A 17,438-nucleotide genomic window follows, 5' to 3' on the forward strand; every position below is an offset into this window, starting at 1 on the left:
CGGTAAACAGGATGGTGGTGGTTGATCTCGCTGCCACATCGTGTCTTTGGGAACAGTCGCGTCTTCAATGAACGCAAGAGACAGGCACAACCAAGGTTCCACTGTTTTTACCTTATTGCCAATTCAGTACATATAAATGTATTAAATCATTTTTTAAAAAATGCTCATAAAATAAAAACATTGGCAAACAAGTAAATTAGTAAACAGTTTCAATTTATTTGACTTCATATTTATATTTCATTTCATGAAGTTTTCATGGAAATTGGTGTAGTTTCCGTGTAACTAACCACAAATCGCGTTTGGTACCAGTTTTCATTTATTTCCTTTCTGACAAGTGGTGATTGTTTGAAATGTGAAACCATGACCATGTCTGTTTATTAAATAGAACACATGTGGTTTAATACAATACCAAATTTTTAAAAAGCAAAAAAAAAAGACTATTTACATAAGTGCTCCCAATCCTGGAAGTAGTGGGTAGTGCTTTCCTGTTGGACCGCTGAGATGCTCCTTTGGGGGAACCCCTGATTGTATCTGGACTCTTTGGACGTCAGCCTGCAGTCCACCTCATGTCCACCTCAGTCCTCGTGGTTCTCATCTCTGTGTTTGCGTGCAAAGAAGCCGAGCTGGGGAAGTTTAACACAGAGTGACGCTCTGAACTTTGAACTTCCCTAAATGTTACCATTGATGTCCAAATACCTTCCATAGTATGAAGATGATGAGCGCCAGTAGCAGCAGACCACCAATGATGCTACCAATCAGAATCCACAGTGAGATGGGAATGGCTCTTCCCTTGAGCACCTCCAGTACAGTCTTAAGACAGAAGAACATATTCGACATAGATATACATGAACTAGATCGATAGACAGTGTTGTTCTTACCTCTCGCCAGGCTGTTTCTGTTCCCAGAGTGATGAGGTTGGTCTCTTGAGGTGCAATCTGATACATGCTGATTATCCTTGCCGACTTATACTTGGCCTACAGACAAAAAGACAAAAGAGGTGGCAAAAATTGTTTGTGCCTTCAAACAAAAACAAAAAAAAAGACAGAAAAAGCTGTAATATGCATGCCAGGCCACTAATTGGCGATATTACTTTTGTGAAGAAATACAAGGGGCACCAAATGCTTGTCCTTCAGAATGAAAGCATTTTTACAGTACACTTCATTGCCGAATGTTTGGGTTTTGCATTTACATAATGTATGCAGTAATCCCTCGTTTATCGTGGTTAAGTGGTTCCAGACACCGCTGTGATAAGTGAATGTCCGCGAGTTTGTAAATTGAATATTTTCGTAGTTAGTGTACAAAACCTTTTTACGGCCTTCTACATATGGTTTTTAACATTATTAGAACCCTCTAGACATGGAATAACACCCCTATAGTCACATTTACACTCCTCGTTAGTGTACAAAACCGTTTTACGGCCTTCTTCATATGAATTTTAACATTATTAGAACCTTCTAGAGATGGAATAACACCCCTATTGTCACATTTACACTCCTATGACCCAATATCGTAGACATAATAAGAGAAAATAAGACAGAAATAAGAAATATGATAGACTCACACATGTTACATTATCACTGGGTACTTCCTGTGGTGGCTATTCTCATCAATGTAATATTACTGACACCTAGTGACCAGTGCAGAATACTACATATTACACACATATGCCAGCGTACGGTTTGTTTCATTTGATACGCTTACTACATGCTTACTTAGAAATAATACTTAACTTACGTACTTGTGCATTATAATTACCGTAATTTCCTTTTTTCTCATGCTTTGAACCCTGCGGCTTGTCTAGTGATGTCTAGTGAAAACTACATTTCCCATGATGCTTAGAGTGCAGCTTCTGGAAGTAGTGACGTGGACACGTGACGTGGAAGCTAATATCACGTTTTAAAAGTCCTATGCAGTCATCGCTGGCACATCTTAAATTAGTTTGATGAAGTGTAGAATTACTACAGCTTCTGTTTGGACTACTGGGAGCGCCAACTGTCCACTATCACCAACAGGTTTCGAAAGGCTGGACTGAATGAAGAGGATAGCTCAAGCTAAATGGCTAATTTGCTTCAAGAGAACGGAAGCGATATATTTCTATGTCTATATCCCATGTTAAAACGTGGACACCTGCGGTTTATAGCCAGCTGGGTGTATGTACGCTTAACCAGGCCTTTGTATGTCTTCTGAATGCCTTATATTTGTATTTGAGTTCATTTAGCCATATTTATGCTTGAAAAGGCTTCATTTAGGCATACAATTTGCTTAAATGTGCGACTAATAATAGGCCGGAGTCAACCATGAAACCGCACTGATATTAAAAATGAACATATTTTGAAAAACCGTGAAGACAACTGTATGATGTGTGAAAGAGCGTATTAGCGATGCACTGCAAAAAATGTAACCTAAGCATGATTAAATAGCTGAAATACTTATTACTGGCTAGCGAGTACAGTGTTTCCCACCCATTTAGTTGTGGCGGTCCAAGTTTATTCATGGCGGGCCGCCACAACTAAATGGGTGGGAAACACTGTTCATAAACACATTATAACGGGACTGTCTGTGAATGTAGCTTGTCATTCCAACTCCGTACAGTAGATTCTTAACACACCTCATGCACACCTGCTCTGCCAGAGAATAAGAGGACGTAGCAGGAGGGATCAGTGTTACCAACTTAGTATTCAGACCCCTCTAGGGCGACAGTATCTAGCGACATTTTTTTTTAATCTTTTTTTTTAGACACTTTTGGAGACTTATAACATGAAAGCATATATTGCTCTTTTCAACGAGCAGCCGGTGCCTCCCATCGAAAACCAGTGAATGATTAATTAATTAATCAAGTAATTATTCGTGAAGAACCCTGGTAGAGTGAGGGAGCGATGTAGCAAGGGATGACTGTAGTGGTATATACTGTACAAGTGGTCATAGAAAAGGAAAGTGAAAAGTGAAGTGAAATTAGACATTGCAAAATGCTCACAAAGCGGGGAAATGCCAATCAACATGCTGCTCAAACATTGTGACTGTCATGAAGGATAAAGATGGTATTCTTGAACATGTGAAAGGATCTGCTCCTATGAAATGGTCAGTGATGACTAAACAGCGTAGAGGCCTCATTATTGACACAGTCTCTCCCACTCAGTGTAAATGGTCCTTGAGGATCTCACCTTTCTGAAAAAGTCATCATGCACTCTTCGGCTAAGGCGAATAACCGCAGTCTGTCCTTTCAGGAGCTGCTGGACTTGACAGGTCACCTCTATGCACCATGACCTGCTGCAATTCTACATAATAAAAATACGGTTAGCGTTCTTTAGGGGAGTTGAAACAGGCTGAGTTGCTGCTTGGCCGCTCACCAGGACGTCGTTCTGCATCATGTCTTCAGGGTGGAGGGGGCGCACGTCTCTCTGGCGACCCTTCAGCCCAGCCAGATCGCTCGTCACGCTGCAGTTCACGCCCGTCGCCTAGGAGACATCTTTTTGCGTCACACGTGATCGGAAAGGGGACGCATCTGTAACGAGGACAAGGACTCACGTTGTGCGAGGACACGTCGGTGACCGTCATAAAGACCCAGTCTCCTGCCGCCACGGACGGCAGAAGCAGCCTGAGCTCCAGATTACTCACGGGGTAGCAGCCCAGGTTCTGGATCTACAAAAACACAGAGTGATGAGGTGAGTCTTTCGGGTGGAGGTGTCATGAGACACTCAGTTCACAAGATAATACACGAGATTGGGTCTATGACGGGGGTGTCCAAACGTCTTCCAGCAAGGGCCACATACTGAAAAATGAAAGGATGCAAGGGCCACTTTCATATTTTGTAAACTAACACATAGAGATATGCTAAGAAGCTACAGTATATGTAGCTCAAGAAAAAACTGCCTTTCACCTTTGTAATACAGGTGAAATGCTACTAAAAATGATGTTTTTTCCATAATAAAATGAGTTTATTCTTGTAACATTGCGACTTGTGTTCTTCATTAGATTATGACTTTTTTTTTCTTAATATTTTGAGTTTATTCCCGTAAAATTACAGCTGTTTTTTCCATTTTTAGTGTTTTTTTAAATTTTCCAACTATTTCATTTCAGCTTTCCTCTTGTAAATTTTGTTCTTGGAATTATAACTTTATTCCCATAATATTTTTTTTATCTTTTAAAACAATGTATTTTTTCTTTATTTCAACATTTTTCCTCATTTTACAAGTTTATTCTCATAAAATTGCAACTTTTTTCTCATTAGAAAGCTATTTTTTTCTCTTAATATTTTGACTTTACTCTGATAACAGTTGATTTAAAAAATAATAATTTAATTTCCAAATAGTTCAACTTTCATCTTGCATATTTTCTTCTCTTAATATTTTGACTTTATTCTCATCTTATAAATTTTCCTCCCAACCTAAGTTTCCAAAAATGACAACTTTCATTGTGCATTGTTTTTTTCTTTAATATTTCACTTCATACTACTACTTTATTCTTGTGAAATGATGTTTTTTTTTTCCTTGCTAGATTACAACTCTTCTCTTAATATTTGGACTTTTGATTGATTTTCCCATTTTTGCTGCTGTTGTTTTTTTTATTAAGTTTCCTTGTTAAATTACATTTTTAGACTGTGGTGCGGGCCGATAAAATCACAGCTGTGGGCTGCAAATGGCCCCTGGGCCGCACTCTGGACACCCCTGGTCTATGAGAATGAGATGAGACTAGCATTAGCACTCAGTAAGGTCATCAGATCTTACCTTCATGCATTCCCACATAGTATCAGCAATTGGGATCAATACAAGGTGAAAGAAAAAGGGGAAAAATAGAATATAGTACTCTATATTAACTAACTGAGTTAAGTATGGACAAAATGTGATTAATTGTGATTAAATATTTTAATAAATTTACAGCTCTACTTTTAGGAAAAGTACAGTGGAAAAAATATAAGACAATATATTGCAATCTACTCATTTAATGTCATCATATGTTACGTTGCATTGCTCCTCACGAGGCTACAGTCTGCACTGTGTGTATGCTACCTGCCCCGCCTCCACCCACCAGGACAGACGAGATGAGATTTTATCAATACTTTTAAGAAACCATCCATCCATCCATCCATTTTCTATACCGCTTCATCCTCATTAGGGTCGCGGGGGTATGCTGGAGCCTATCCCAGCTGACTTAGGGCGACAGGTACACCCTGGACTGGTCGCCAGCCAATGGCAGGGCACATATAGACAAACAACCATTCATACCTATGGACAATTTAGAGTCTCCAATTAACCTAACATGCAGGTTTTTTGGGAATGTGGGAGGAAGCTGGAGTACCCGGAGAAACATGCAAACTCCACACAGAAATGCCCAAGGGAGAATCGAACCCAGGTCTTCCCGATCTCCAGGCTGTTCCTGTGTTGGCCAACATGCTAACCACTAGACCACCGTGCGGCCCCTTTTAAGAAACCACAATGAAAAAATATTTAAAAAATGACATACATCCACCTCCTTTGATTGTAGGAAGTTAGCAATCTGCTGCTCTATTGAAGGAACATGGCTTGACCTTGGTGTAGTTTGGAGCCCTGTGAGGACCACATTCATTCATGCATTCTGATCCATCTTGTCAGTAAGTTTTTCATTTGCTAAGTGATATTCTCCTTTGCTTCATTCGCTTCCTAAAGGGTGGTGCAAAAGGCATCGTTATCCTTCAATAGTGCCTTGATATCATCCTGTAGAATATTGATATCATTAAATAATGCTCTATTTTCTTCTTTAACCTTCTTAAGAGCAGCGCGTGAGACAGCTTCCACAGGGTTTACTGCCTCCTTAAGAGCAGCGCGCAAGGCAACATTGTCTTCCAATAATTCCCTGATATCATCCTGCAGAACCCTAACATCCTTGCATAATGCTGTATTTTTTTTTAGGATTTTTAGCTTCCTTAAGAGCAGCGCGCAAGGTAGCATTGGCATTCAATAATACCTTATTATCATCCTGCAGAGCCTTGATATCTTCTATAGAGTTTTTAATCTTCTTTTGGGTTTTTTCCTCCTTAAGAGCCGCGTCAAGTCTGCATTTTCATCTTGCAACTCCTTGACCTCTTCTCTTAGTGCTTTGATAGCCTCTGTGCTCTATTTTCTTCCATAATGTTTGTGATAGCCTTGTTCAGTGCACTATTTTTTCCGCAATGTTTGTGACACCAAATAGGGCATCTATGATCATTTCATGGAGGTTATCGTGATTAAGGTTAATTTCTGCTTTCAGAAGCGATATATCCATCCTTATACTTGCAGAATTTTGCACTGATTTTGATTGCAGATTCTCAGTTTCTTGCATTATTTGTAATAGCGTAATCTCTGGTGTCTTCTTCTTGAGAAAATCTTCAAATCCTGGAGTTGTTTTTTTTATCTGAGTCTGTGTTCTCATGTGTGTTCTTCTTGAGACAATCTTCGAGTCCTGGAGTTGTTTTTTAATCTGATTTTGAGTGCGTATATGCAGAGCCAGTATCATTTTGCTTTGTGTTGGGCATTGTTGCCAAGCAACCGCTTTGAACTTCAGCAGTTAGCCAGTTGGCTTGACTTGCTAGCAGGTAGTTTATTTCAAGGAATCTGTACCTCTCACCTGTCCAAGTTAAAGTTGGGGGATTCAGCAAGCAGTGCTGATCTTGTGTTTATGAAGTGCAGTCAGGAAAGCACCAAAATGTTTAAAATTTCCAGTGTCTTCAACAGAGCTCCTGCCATACACGTCCTTCCCAGTCGAGGGGAAAACAAATTTGCAATCTACTCATTTAATTTCTACTACGTTAAACTCTTCTGCACTCTGTGTGTATGTTACTGGCCACGCCTCCATTCACCGAGACAAACAGACTGTATGACTGACAAAAGGGCACACACTGTTGATGCCGTTGTTCTATGGAACAAACGCGGCAAGGTGCTGAAAGCAATGCAGAGAGTGAACTCTCTTCCTGCCTCTTTGGAGGTGGGAGATGAGGAAAACTGACACACATGCACATGGCAATATACTGACACCGGCAAAATTATCCAGTTCATTTTCATTTATTGTGTGATTAATTAATTAGTAAGCCTTGGGCCCACGAGACTTGCTTTAAAGCGTCATGCTTTAATCTTGCGAGATCTTTTGACACCCCTACTTTTGGGAGATGGACAAAACATGGAGGCCTGCGATAGCGTTTACCTTGAAGTGCGTGTAGAACTCTGGTCCAATGGCTTCTGACATCGTCCTCGTGGGATGCACCTCGTATCGGTTTAAGTTGGAGTCGCTGCAATGCAGTAGAAAAGGCACGTGAGGAGCTCATCACATGACAAAGAGTTGTTAATGTTAAGACGCTGACATACCTGCTGACAAACAGATCAGGCTCGTATTGGACAAAACTCTGCAGCTGAACACTGTTGTCCCCCAAAGTGTCTTGTCTCTCCACACTGTCACTGGTACATGATTAAAAAAATATATAGTTATTGTAAAATCTATTAAGCGCTAGCAAATCAAGCTGCTCAAGCTACCTGGCTGCGTGGAGCTTCATTTGGACGCGACTGTGCAGGGTGGCACAGCTGAACTCAAACTCCAGCATGAAGTTCACCTTTGTGTGAGAAGGACAAAACAATCGGATGAAATGACGCATCACGCATGGCGGCGGGGGAGTGGCTGAACGGTGCGGCTATGCCCACACGTACCTTGGACTGAGAGCGGAACACCGGGTAGCTGACGTTACAGGAGTGGCTGTTGGAGCCGACGGCCGTACACTCAATCTTAAAGTTGGCATCCTCCTACAAGTGAAGAAGAAATGATGATGATAATTGGACTGGCTGACTCACCAACCAACACCGAAGCTAGCTTGCACATTTACTTGGGACTTCCTCCGCTGAGACATAAGGAGAATGTGTGATAAAGGATCTTTTAATCTCGAACAGTTTGTTGACATGGTTTTCCTCCATTTGTGCGTGCAGTCGTGCTTTGCCACTTCACGCTTCAAATTTTGCAGCTTCACTATATCACAGTCTCTCAAAAATATATTAATATAAATGAACAAATCATGCTGGTTAGTGGTTAACTATGGCCTATTATTAGTCTAAAAATATGCATGTTTAAGCAAATTGTGCATATTTTTTGGCCTAAAATAAGCATTTCCAAGCATAAAAATAAATGGCAAAATTAACTAAACAAAAAACTTAACAAAATTAACTAAAATGAAAAGGCATTCAGAAGATGCATTCAAAGACACCTTGTGAGATGTATACACTGGTCACTAGGTGTCAGTAATGTTACATTGATGAGACAATAGCCACCACAGGAAGTACTGTACAGAACAGGAAGTAAAAGAGGAACAACAACAAAGAACTCTCCCAATGCTAACATGTGAATGTACGTTATGCATTATATGTCTTATTTTCTCTTATTATGTTTACTATATTGGGTGATATGAGTGTGAAGGTGACTATAGTTGTGTTATTTCATGTCTAGAGGACTAATAATGTTAAAAACCGTATTTAGGAGATCCTAAACAGGTTTTCTATGCTTAACTACACAAATACTAGATTTATCAAGAAGGAATTCTACTTTGCAGAGATTCTTTTATCACAATCGGGTATGGAACCAATTAACCACGATAAACGAGGGACTACTGTACTGTTGTCGTTAGGGCTGTCAGTCGATTAAAATTTCATCGCAATTAATCGCATGCTGTAACTCGTAATTAATCGCAGATAGAAAAGTTTTTTTCTATAATAAGAGATGTTAAGAGATAAGTCTGAGGGCTGAGCTCGTGACTTGCAAGTCTCTACCAACATGCTAGGGGGAAATGTTTTCCCAATAGTGAGCAAACACAAATCTTGTTGACTAGCTATTTAGCTCCCTGTGTAGTAGTGGTGGACAAGGGTGCCACATCCTGATGGGTAATATTGGAGCATAATAACGCGCGACATTTCACTCTCGGTAACGGCGCTGTAATGTTTGAAATAGTAATGAATTAGATTACCTGTTACTGGAAAACAATAACTGCCTCACTGGGTTTTGTGTAAAAGGCACATCGGCTGTGATGCAGCAATTTTGCAGGGTCTCTGTGTGAAAGGTCTTTACCCGAATACTGAGGCTAGAGAAGTGCAGGTTGCGTGAGTAGTGCAGCGTCAGGCTGGTGTTGTAGGCGTTTTCCAGTCGGTTCTGCAGTTGGACCTCCACTGACACACGCCTACGAGGACTGCGGATTACATACGGCCTCTGTCTGCGGGGGAAACGGGGAACTTTAACAGCAGCGTGTTTTGAGTACACAGGGGCGGAATCCTGACTCTTACCTCGTCCCAGAGATGTCCATTTGCGCCTGCAGCACCAAATCCGTGGTGCACACGTCGTCCTCCCCGCAGTCTTTAAAGAACGGGATCTGATGGAGGACATGTGGAAAGGACATCAGGATTTTGTAGTGCGGGGAAAAACAGGAAATGCAAAGCGACACCCGTTTTCACCCACATATTTCTTGATGGAGGTCGGCCAGCCTTCGTCCAACACAGGGCCGCTCTCGGTGTTGTTGATCTTGAAGCGCAGGGAGAAGCTAATCGGGCGGATGTAGTCCGCTGTGTCCTACAAAGACAAAAAGGTTAGAAACAAAGCGTTGGTCACAGCTTGTGTGCATTTCAGAATGCTTACGTAGACGTGGAAGGGAAGCTTGTAGCAAAGAGTCTGTCCCGTGTGAGCTCGTACTGCCAGCTGTGTCTGCCGGTGGGAGCTGTCGTCAAACAGTGCCCGAGCTGACAACTTCCTGTCATCCAACATGGCCGACACCCAGAGATCTAAGGAGAGACTAGTGGTTTCAGGTTCGGAAAGGTCACGTGTAGAGTAGGTGTAATGGAAGCCTGTGAGCGTGGCTTTACGGATGTACTGTATGTTTGTAAACGGCACTAGCCGACTCCTTAAGAGTTGCGCTCGGCTTTTAGCTCGATGCCTATCGCTCTCTGTGGACCGGGTTACCAGGGGCGGACCAGATAGTTAAAAGGAATGGGACGTACCAAAGCCGTTGCTGCGTGGTCCAGGGGAGCGTGACACCGCCGTGAAACAGGCTGTGGCGTCGAGGCAGGCCGACTCTCTGCCTCCACGCTGGCACGTCTTTTGGATGACGTTGATGGAATGTGGCTGGAAGGACAGAGTCACGTTGATCTGGACGATGCTTCGGGATCTACAAACAAAAGGAATCATCAACGGCATTGGTTGGTTAGCAGGCTGCGTCCTGGTTGATGAAGGTAAGACCATATGAAGCCATGGACAACAAGGATGGGCGGACTGAAAATCAGGGGGGTCCAAAGTGCGGCCTGGTGGCCATTTGTAGCACCCAGCTGTTTTTTTAATGACCTTTGGCACATAAAATTTGACAGGACGAGAATAACATCAAAATATTAGGAGAATTGATAAAAAGTGGTGATCTTATGAGAAAAAAACTTGTAATTTTACAAGAATAAAGGTGCAATATTATGAGGAAAAAAAGTAAGAAGCATAAAGTTGGAACATCAAAGAAAAAAACCCATCAAAACAACATTACATCAAAATAAGTAATCTTTCATAACATTTATTTACAAATAACTATTTACAGTTGCGTGTGCGCACATGTGTGCGTGTGCGTGTGCATGCGTTCAAATTTCCCTACGATGCACGCTACACTCCTCCATGCTCTCTCGAGGGTGTTAATACATGCAAAAGATCCATGCAGAGTTCTTATCAAATGCACTTCTGCCACCTTGTGGCCGTTTTTGTGGCTTAAAATCATGAAAATTCACTTATCGCGGTCAGGTCTGGAACCAATTGCAGTAACCACAATAAACGAGGGATGACTATGTAGATACAACAATGTAAAACGATGTAACACAAGCAACAAATTAATACAATTATTTGCCTTCATTACATACAATTGTTTGAACAAAATTAAGTCATTGGGGCAAAATAAGTGAACAAAGCTCCACTGAGTTTAGATGACAGAACTCCAGGCTTTATTACGATGTGTAACGAAGATACTTTTTTTTTTTTTTAACAACACTGTCAATGGGACCCTCCAAAAGAATCAAAAAGGGCTCAAAACAGTCTCACCTGAGCAGCACAGCACTACCATGGGCTCCAACTGCCAAGTCAATCAGCCCATCTCCGTCCAAGTCCAACCTTGCACTCACACTGCGGCCAAAATACTGCAGGGACGGGGAAACTGACATCCCCGGAATACGCTACGGTGTTAAAAGACAGTGAAAACAAACTCAGACTGGATTCTGAAGTTAGTGTCTGAACTTTCAAGTGTAGTACAACACCTGCTTGTAATTGTGGATGATGTAAATGCTTTGACCGTGATACACGTAAATGGCCCCTCGGTGCTCGTCCTCCAAAGGGGCACCCACCAGCAGGTCAGTGAATCCATCATGGTTGAGATCCGGAGCGGCGGCCATTGCGTAACCAAACCTGGCATCTTGGGACTTTTCATCTGATTTGAGGGTACCATTGGAGACAAACACCTCCTCCTGGGGAAGAGGAAAGAATAGAAATGTAGCAAGTGGGAAGTGACTTGGCATTCAAGTAGATTCTTACCCCGCTGAGGGTGTAAATGTAGACTCGACCAGCCTCCTTGTTCCCTGAGCCCAGGTACATGGGGGCTGCAACCAAGAGGACGTCAGTGATGCCATCCTGGTCTATATCCAGTCCACACAGCTCACTGCCATAATAGGAGCCGATCTAAGGAGAGACGCATTAGTTCATCTTCTTGCCACCAGGGGGAGGCATTGCTCCAATGTCGTCTATACATGAAAAACAGGATGGTGGTCCACCTGTTCTCCATTGAGGGCCTGCACTATGTTGACGGCGCCGTCATCGCTGAGTTCAAACAGGATGACTTTGCCTTTGTGTTTGAAGCGAGGTGCGCCAGCGACATACAGCCTCCGCCAATCACCGACGAGCACCGATGACACCGTGTAACCTGCACACACGCGCACACAGACACGTGCATTTGAAATCTTTTCCAGTGAGGGTCACATAGTGAAAAATGAAAGGATGCAACTTTGCCACTTTGATATTTTCTAAAGCAACACGTAGATATGCTAAGAAGGAATATATATATATTTAAAAAACGGAATCCCAGCTTTGTGATATAGAGAAAAAGACTATTATCAGTATCAACTATCAAAAAAAAAAAGGAAAAATTTTTAAAAATCATCTTGGTGATGAATAAAGTATCTATCTGTCTATCTATCTTTAAAAAATATATTTTTTTCTTTAATATTTATGTTACTAAAATGTTCTTTTTAAAAATTGTATTCCGATATTATTCTCATAAAATGTTGACTTTTTTTCCTCATTAAAATGCAACAATTTCTCAACATTTTGACCTTATTCTCGTGAAATTACAGCAGGCTTTTTTCCATTTCTGCTGTTGTTTTTAATTCCTTTTAAAATTTTCCAACTATTGCATCCTTCTTGTAAATTTTCTTCTTGTAATATTATGGCTTTATTCCCATAATATTATCAATGGTTTCCCAACGTAATTTCCCAAAAACTACAACTTAATTTTGTTTTGTTTGTCTCTCATTATATTACGATGTTTCTTTAATATTTCAACTTTATGCTACTAAGATGACGTTATTTTTTCTCATGATATTGCAAGATTATTCTTGTAAAATTATGACCTTTTCCTCTTAGATTACAACTTTTTTCTCTTAATATTTTGACTTTATTCGCGTACAATTATTGCTGATTTTTGCTGTTGTTCTGTAAAAATTATTAATTCACTTGTTACATTACATTTTTAGAATGTGTTGCTGGCAAATAAAAAAACCCAGCCAGGGCCAGCAAATGGCCCCCGGGACACATTTTGGACACCCCTGCTATAGAGGCGGGCCGCACGGTGGCCCAGTCAGGAGATTGGGAAGATCTGGGTTTGAATCTCCGTTGGGCATCTCTGTGGGGAGTTTGCATGTTCTCCATGTGTGTGCGTGGGTTTTCTCCGGGTACTCCAGTTTCCTCCCACATTCCAAAAACATGCATGTTAGGTTAATTGGCGACTCTAAATCAGGGGTCTCAAACTCAATTTCACTGGGGGCCAGTGGAGGTATAGTCTGAGTGAGGCTGGCCCGCATCAAGAATTGGGAGTAGGGCTGGGAATCTCAGGATACGATCCCATTCACAATACATCCATGTGATAACACCACTGTTAGTTCAGTGTTGGTGTTTACTTGCCCCTGTAAAAATGGAAGTAACATTGAGCTTTCCCGGATGTTGCGGGCTGAAGTTACACTACTTTTTGATGTCCAGTCGCGGACCGCAAGATACGATTTGGTGGGCCGCAAATGGCCCGCGGGCCACGAGTTTGAGACCCCTGCTCTAAATTGTCCATAGGTATGAATGTGAGTGTGAATGGTTGTTTGCCCTGCGATTGGCTGGCAGTCCAGAGTGTACCCCGCCTCTCTCCCAAAGTCAGCTGGGATAGGCTCCAGCATACCCGCAACCCTATTGAGAATAGGCGGCATAGAAAATGGATGGATGGGTGCTTTAGGGGCACCATTCTGGGCGCTTCTGTTGGATAACAGGGAAGTGTGCCAAAACACACCAGCATGTGTAACAAGTCTGATCAAGTCTGATGAGTCTGTGACAATTGCATGTATCATGCAATTGTCAGGGGTGTCCAAACTGCATCCCGGGGGCCATTTTCAGCCCGCAGCTTGTTTTTTTTTACTGGCCCTCTATATTCATATATCTATATCACCTATATCACAAAGCTAAGATGTGGATGTTTTGTTTCGATAGCTTAGCATATGTAGTATGAATCTACAGTTTTAGCGTAGCGAAGAATATCAATGTGAACCCCTGCATCCTTTGTTGGAAAAAGTTTGGACACCCCCGTGTAAGCTCCCAGCCACTAGGGGGCATGTCTGTATGGAATAAATGTATAAACTAGTGTTCAGTTATTTTAGTACCGAGATAAGCAGCGTGATTTTTGAGCTCCAGCGGGAACTCGCTCTCGAAAGCTTCTCTGGCCGGCATGATTCTCCCGTTGATCCCCTCCTTCAGCACGCCACCATCCCAGTCGTAAGCGCCCACGATCCCGAACAATATTCCGTCCTGAGTGACAGATGCAGAGATGAGGCACACAGAAAGCAAAGGAGAACGTACACAGAGCGATGAACACCTTACATCCAGCATGTGTGTGGAGAAGCCAATCTGGGCCATCTCCATGTGGAAGGAGCTCTGGTTGTAGCCCATGGTGCCTGAAGGTGGAGGAATACAGGTCAGTTCTCCTCATCCTCATGTTGATTCACACATGTCCTCCCTTCCTTCCTTCCCATGCCAAACACCACGGGTGACACAAACGGCTCACCCTTTTCCTTTTTTCCTCACACATTTTCATCAGGTTTCCTCTCTTGATACCTCAGCTATTACACTCGTGTGTACTTTGTACACTCCCACAGTCTCTTCTGCATCCTTCCTTTTGAAGCAGGACCCACTTTTACATTCCTCAATGTGTTCAGTGTTGTTCTTGCTTTGATATTGGTCATCCTCCCCAACTTAAAAACTGCATTCATGCCCAATCTGATCTCGACAGCACCGCAGGTGACGGATGACCTAAAGCATCCAAACATGTTCATGTTAAATGTGACAAATACAGTATAGATACAAATATTTCAAATGTGATTTGTGAACAATAGCGCTCATGCTCACATCTACATATATAATTGACTAGGGGCGTCAAGACACTCAGTTCATGCGACAATAATAATAAAAATACAGTTTGTTTGTTGGTGGCTTTCAAAAAACCCATGGTCACCTTACACACAATAAATGAATCACAATAGAGCATCCAATAAAAAGAATTATATAAAGGAAAGGAAGAACAGCCGGAGATTCAGAACTAAAAATCCTAGGTCGAGAGGAATAAGCAGTTTTGAACAGGTGTGTTTCAAGTTGTGATTTAAAGGTATTGACAGAGTACAGTAGATGGATGTGTAGTGTTCCAAAGTCTGAGTGCTGAGCAGCTGAAAGCCCGAGCACCCAATGTAGTCATCTTTAAACAAGGGGTCGCGAGCAGGGCAGCGGATGATGAACGGAGTGAGCGGGACGGGTTGTGGGGGGAGATCAAGTCATGTCGGTATGGGGCGCCAGGTTATGGAGTTCTTTGACAGTTATGAGGAGGAGTTGATGCGTTGTTGGACAGGAAACCAATGGAGCTTAGAGAGAATGGGTGTGATGTGGTCAGAGTATTTAGTGTCGGGAATAATCCTGGCAGTGCAGTTTTGAATAAACTGATGTTGTTGGGTGAGTTTCAGTGGAAGACCTGTGAGAAGGGCCTTATAGTAATCAAGGTGAGAGGTGACAAGGTAACGAGAATTTCTGTCGAGTGCTGGGAGTTAGATGGTCAGAGTCGGAGGAAGGAAGAAGGCTGTGCGTGAAATATTATGAATGTGGGATTTGAATGACAGTGTGCTGTCAAGGATGACTCCGAGGCTCATCGATTTCAATATTGAGGGAACGGGCCTTGGCGTTTACTTAGAGCTTCTGAGAAGAACGTCACTTTTATTGTCATTGAGTTTGAGCATATTCGTGGACACCCAGTTAGTGATAACCTGGGAAACAGTATGTTTGGGGGGGGTTTGCTGTGATCTTAAACTTTTGATCAGCTGATGAACAGCTTATTTCACTTTAATGCTTGCTTGCAATAAATTGCTTACCTAAAAATGTTTTTGTCTCACTCCCATTTCTTCTTTTTGCATTTTGAAACTTCACTTACAACCTCCTTAGGATCCAGCAGTGCAAAATGTAAATTCTTGTAACTTTTCAACTGGTCTTAACATTTTAATCAGGAGTGTATATGTAAAAACATATATAACATGACAAACGTCATTCGTTTACTTACCTTCAAGAGAGAATATGCGGTCTCCCAGAGCGTCCACAATGTCGTTGAGTGCAGCCTCATCCGTCACGTTGAAAAAGTATTTGTCGTCAGGGTCACTGGCGATGTACTTGATCTCACTGATGAAGGTCTCAGGGTCCTGCTGCCTGCGGATGTAATGGCCCAGAACCTGAAGACAAAAGCAGACAGAATTTCACATCACTGCTGGCAGAGAGCATCGGGCAGGGGTGTCCAAAGTGCGGCCAGGTGGCCATTTGTGTCCTCTATACGTATCAATCAAGTGAAAAACATCATAGTGAAGATGGATGATAGGCTGATGTCAATCTGTTTTTTTTTTTAATGCCATGCGATCGACCCACATTGCGTTGGAGATACAACAACAAGGAACTTTCCCAATGCTAACGATGCGTTATTATGTCTTATTTTTGTTTATCATGTCTACTATATCGGGTAATAAGAGTATAAAGATAACTATAGGGGTGTTGTTTAATGTCTACAGGGCTCTCATAACGTTAAAAACCTTAGAAGGTTATGAACAGGTTGTCTATGCTCTAACTGAAACAACAAATTGTCATTTTTGAAAAATTTGGTTGCGGAAAAAGTTATAATATCACAAGTATAAAGTATAAATATTATGTGAAAGATGAAATTTTACCAGATGAAAGTTGAAATAAAAAGACAAGAGCAGAAATGGAAGAAACAGCTGTATTTATGTCAAAATATTAAGAGAAAAAAGTCCTATTCTCAAAAAAAGGTGCAATTTTAGGAGAATAACCTCATAATATGAAAAAAATAGTAATTTTAATAGTATAGAGTTCAAATATTAAAGAACAACATATGTATTTTTTTTTAGAAGTCGTAATATTCTGAGAAACAAACACAACAACATAAAGTTAGATTTTTTGAAAATTAGGTTCCGAAAAAAGTAATATGGGACTAAAGTCATAAGATTATGAAATGCAAATGTATGAAATTTATTTCAGAAGAAAGTTTAAATATTTTTGAAAAAAACAAACAAAGCAAAACTGGGAAAAAAGAGCAAAGACTGAAGTTTGTACTAAAAATAGGCTTTTTCATTTACATCACAAAGCTGAGATGTAGTTTTTTTCATGAAATATATATAACTTCTTAGCATATCTTTATTCAAAATATCAAAGTGGCTCTTGCATCCTTTCATTTTTCACTCTGTGGCCCTCGCTGGAAAACTTTTGGACACCCCTGGCATAGAGTGACGGGTAAGATCAGTCAAAAAAGCAATGAATTCAGAGAGAAAAGAGACGCCTCCAGAGATGCATAAATGAGGAGCCACAAGCAAAAGGCAAAGGATGACGTGTACTATATATGCTTAGAAAGTGATCCAACTGCATTGGCTTGAATATGAAAGTTCCATAGGGGAAACCACAACCAAAGCAAACTAAGGAAATCTTGTGTTTTCAAAGGGAGGATAAAATGTGTAGTGTGTAACATAAGGACATCCTATACTTAGGACTTATGTGCATGAACTTGCAGGACACACTTTTATACTTTGTCATGCTTTCTTCAGCCAACTGTTTAGTATGTATCATAAATGAGCTGCTGTATTATGTGCATAATCGTTCATAGC

At 41.4% G+C, this 17,438-nt stretch overlaps 1 protein-coding gene across 1 annotated transcript in view; it reads right to left on the reverse strand.

The window, feature by feature from the left end:
- Window positions 1–213: 213 nt before the first annotated feature.
- The window catches only part of itga10 (integrin, alpha 10), a 55,882-nt gene continuing 38,657 nt past the window's right edge, over window positions 214–17,438 (reverse strand). The window contains exons 9-30 of the mRNA XM_054782946.1: window positions 15,839–16,004; window positions 14,122–14,195; window positions 13,905–14,049; window positions 11,763–11,911; window positions 11,527–11,670; window positions 11,253–11,459; window positions 11,041–11,171; window positions 9,972–10,138; window positions 9,613–9,755; window positions 9,436–9,546; window positions 9,264–9,349; window positions 9,052–9,193; window positions 7,650–7,742; window positions 7,479–7,555; window positions 7,314–7,403; window positions 7,153–7,237; window positions 3,526–3,639; window positions 3,348–3,455; window positions 3,162–3,275; window positions 879–974; window positions 697–810; window positions 214–623 (exon numbers count right to left, since the gene is read on the reverse strand). Coding sequence (XP_054638921.1) covers window positions 576–623; window positions 697–810; window positions 879–974; window positions 3,162–3,275; window positions 3,348–3,455; window positions 3,526–3,639; window positions 7,153–7,237; window positions 7,314–7,403; window positions 7,479–7,555; window positions 7,650–7,742; window positions 9,052–9,193; window positions 9,264–9,349; window positions 9,436–9,546; window positions 9,613–9,755; window positions 9,972–10,138; window positions 11,041–11,171; window positions 11,253–11,459; window positions 11,527–11,670; window positions 11,763–11,911; window positions 13,905–14,049; window positions 14,122–14,195; window positions 15,839–16,004 — 2,604 coding nt within the window. The 3' untranslated portion in view covers window positions 214–575. The remainder of the gene's footprint in view (window positions 624–696; window positions 811–878; window positions 975–3,161; window positions 3,276–3,347; window positions 3,456–3,525; window positions 3,640–7,152; window positions 7,238–7,313; window positions 7,404–7,478; window positions 7,556–7,649; window positions 7,743–9,051; window positions 9,194–9,263; window positions 9,350–9,435; window positions 9,547–9,612; window positions 9,756–9,971; window positions 10,139–11,040; window positions 11,172–11,252; window positions 11,460–11,526; window positions 11,671–11,762; window positions 11,912–13,904; window positions 14,050–14,121; window positions 14,196–15,838; window positions 16,005–17,438) is intronic.

Source organism: Dunckerocampus dactyliophorus, chromosome 7 (genome assembly GCF_027744805.1).
Source record: "Dunckerocampus dactyliophorus isolate RoL2022-P2 chromosome 7, RoL_Ddac_1.1, whole genome shotgun sequence".
Lineage (NCBI taxonomy): Eukaryota > Metazoa > Chordata > Actinopteri > Syngnathiformes > Syngnathidae > Dunckerocampus > Dunckerocampus dactyliophorus.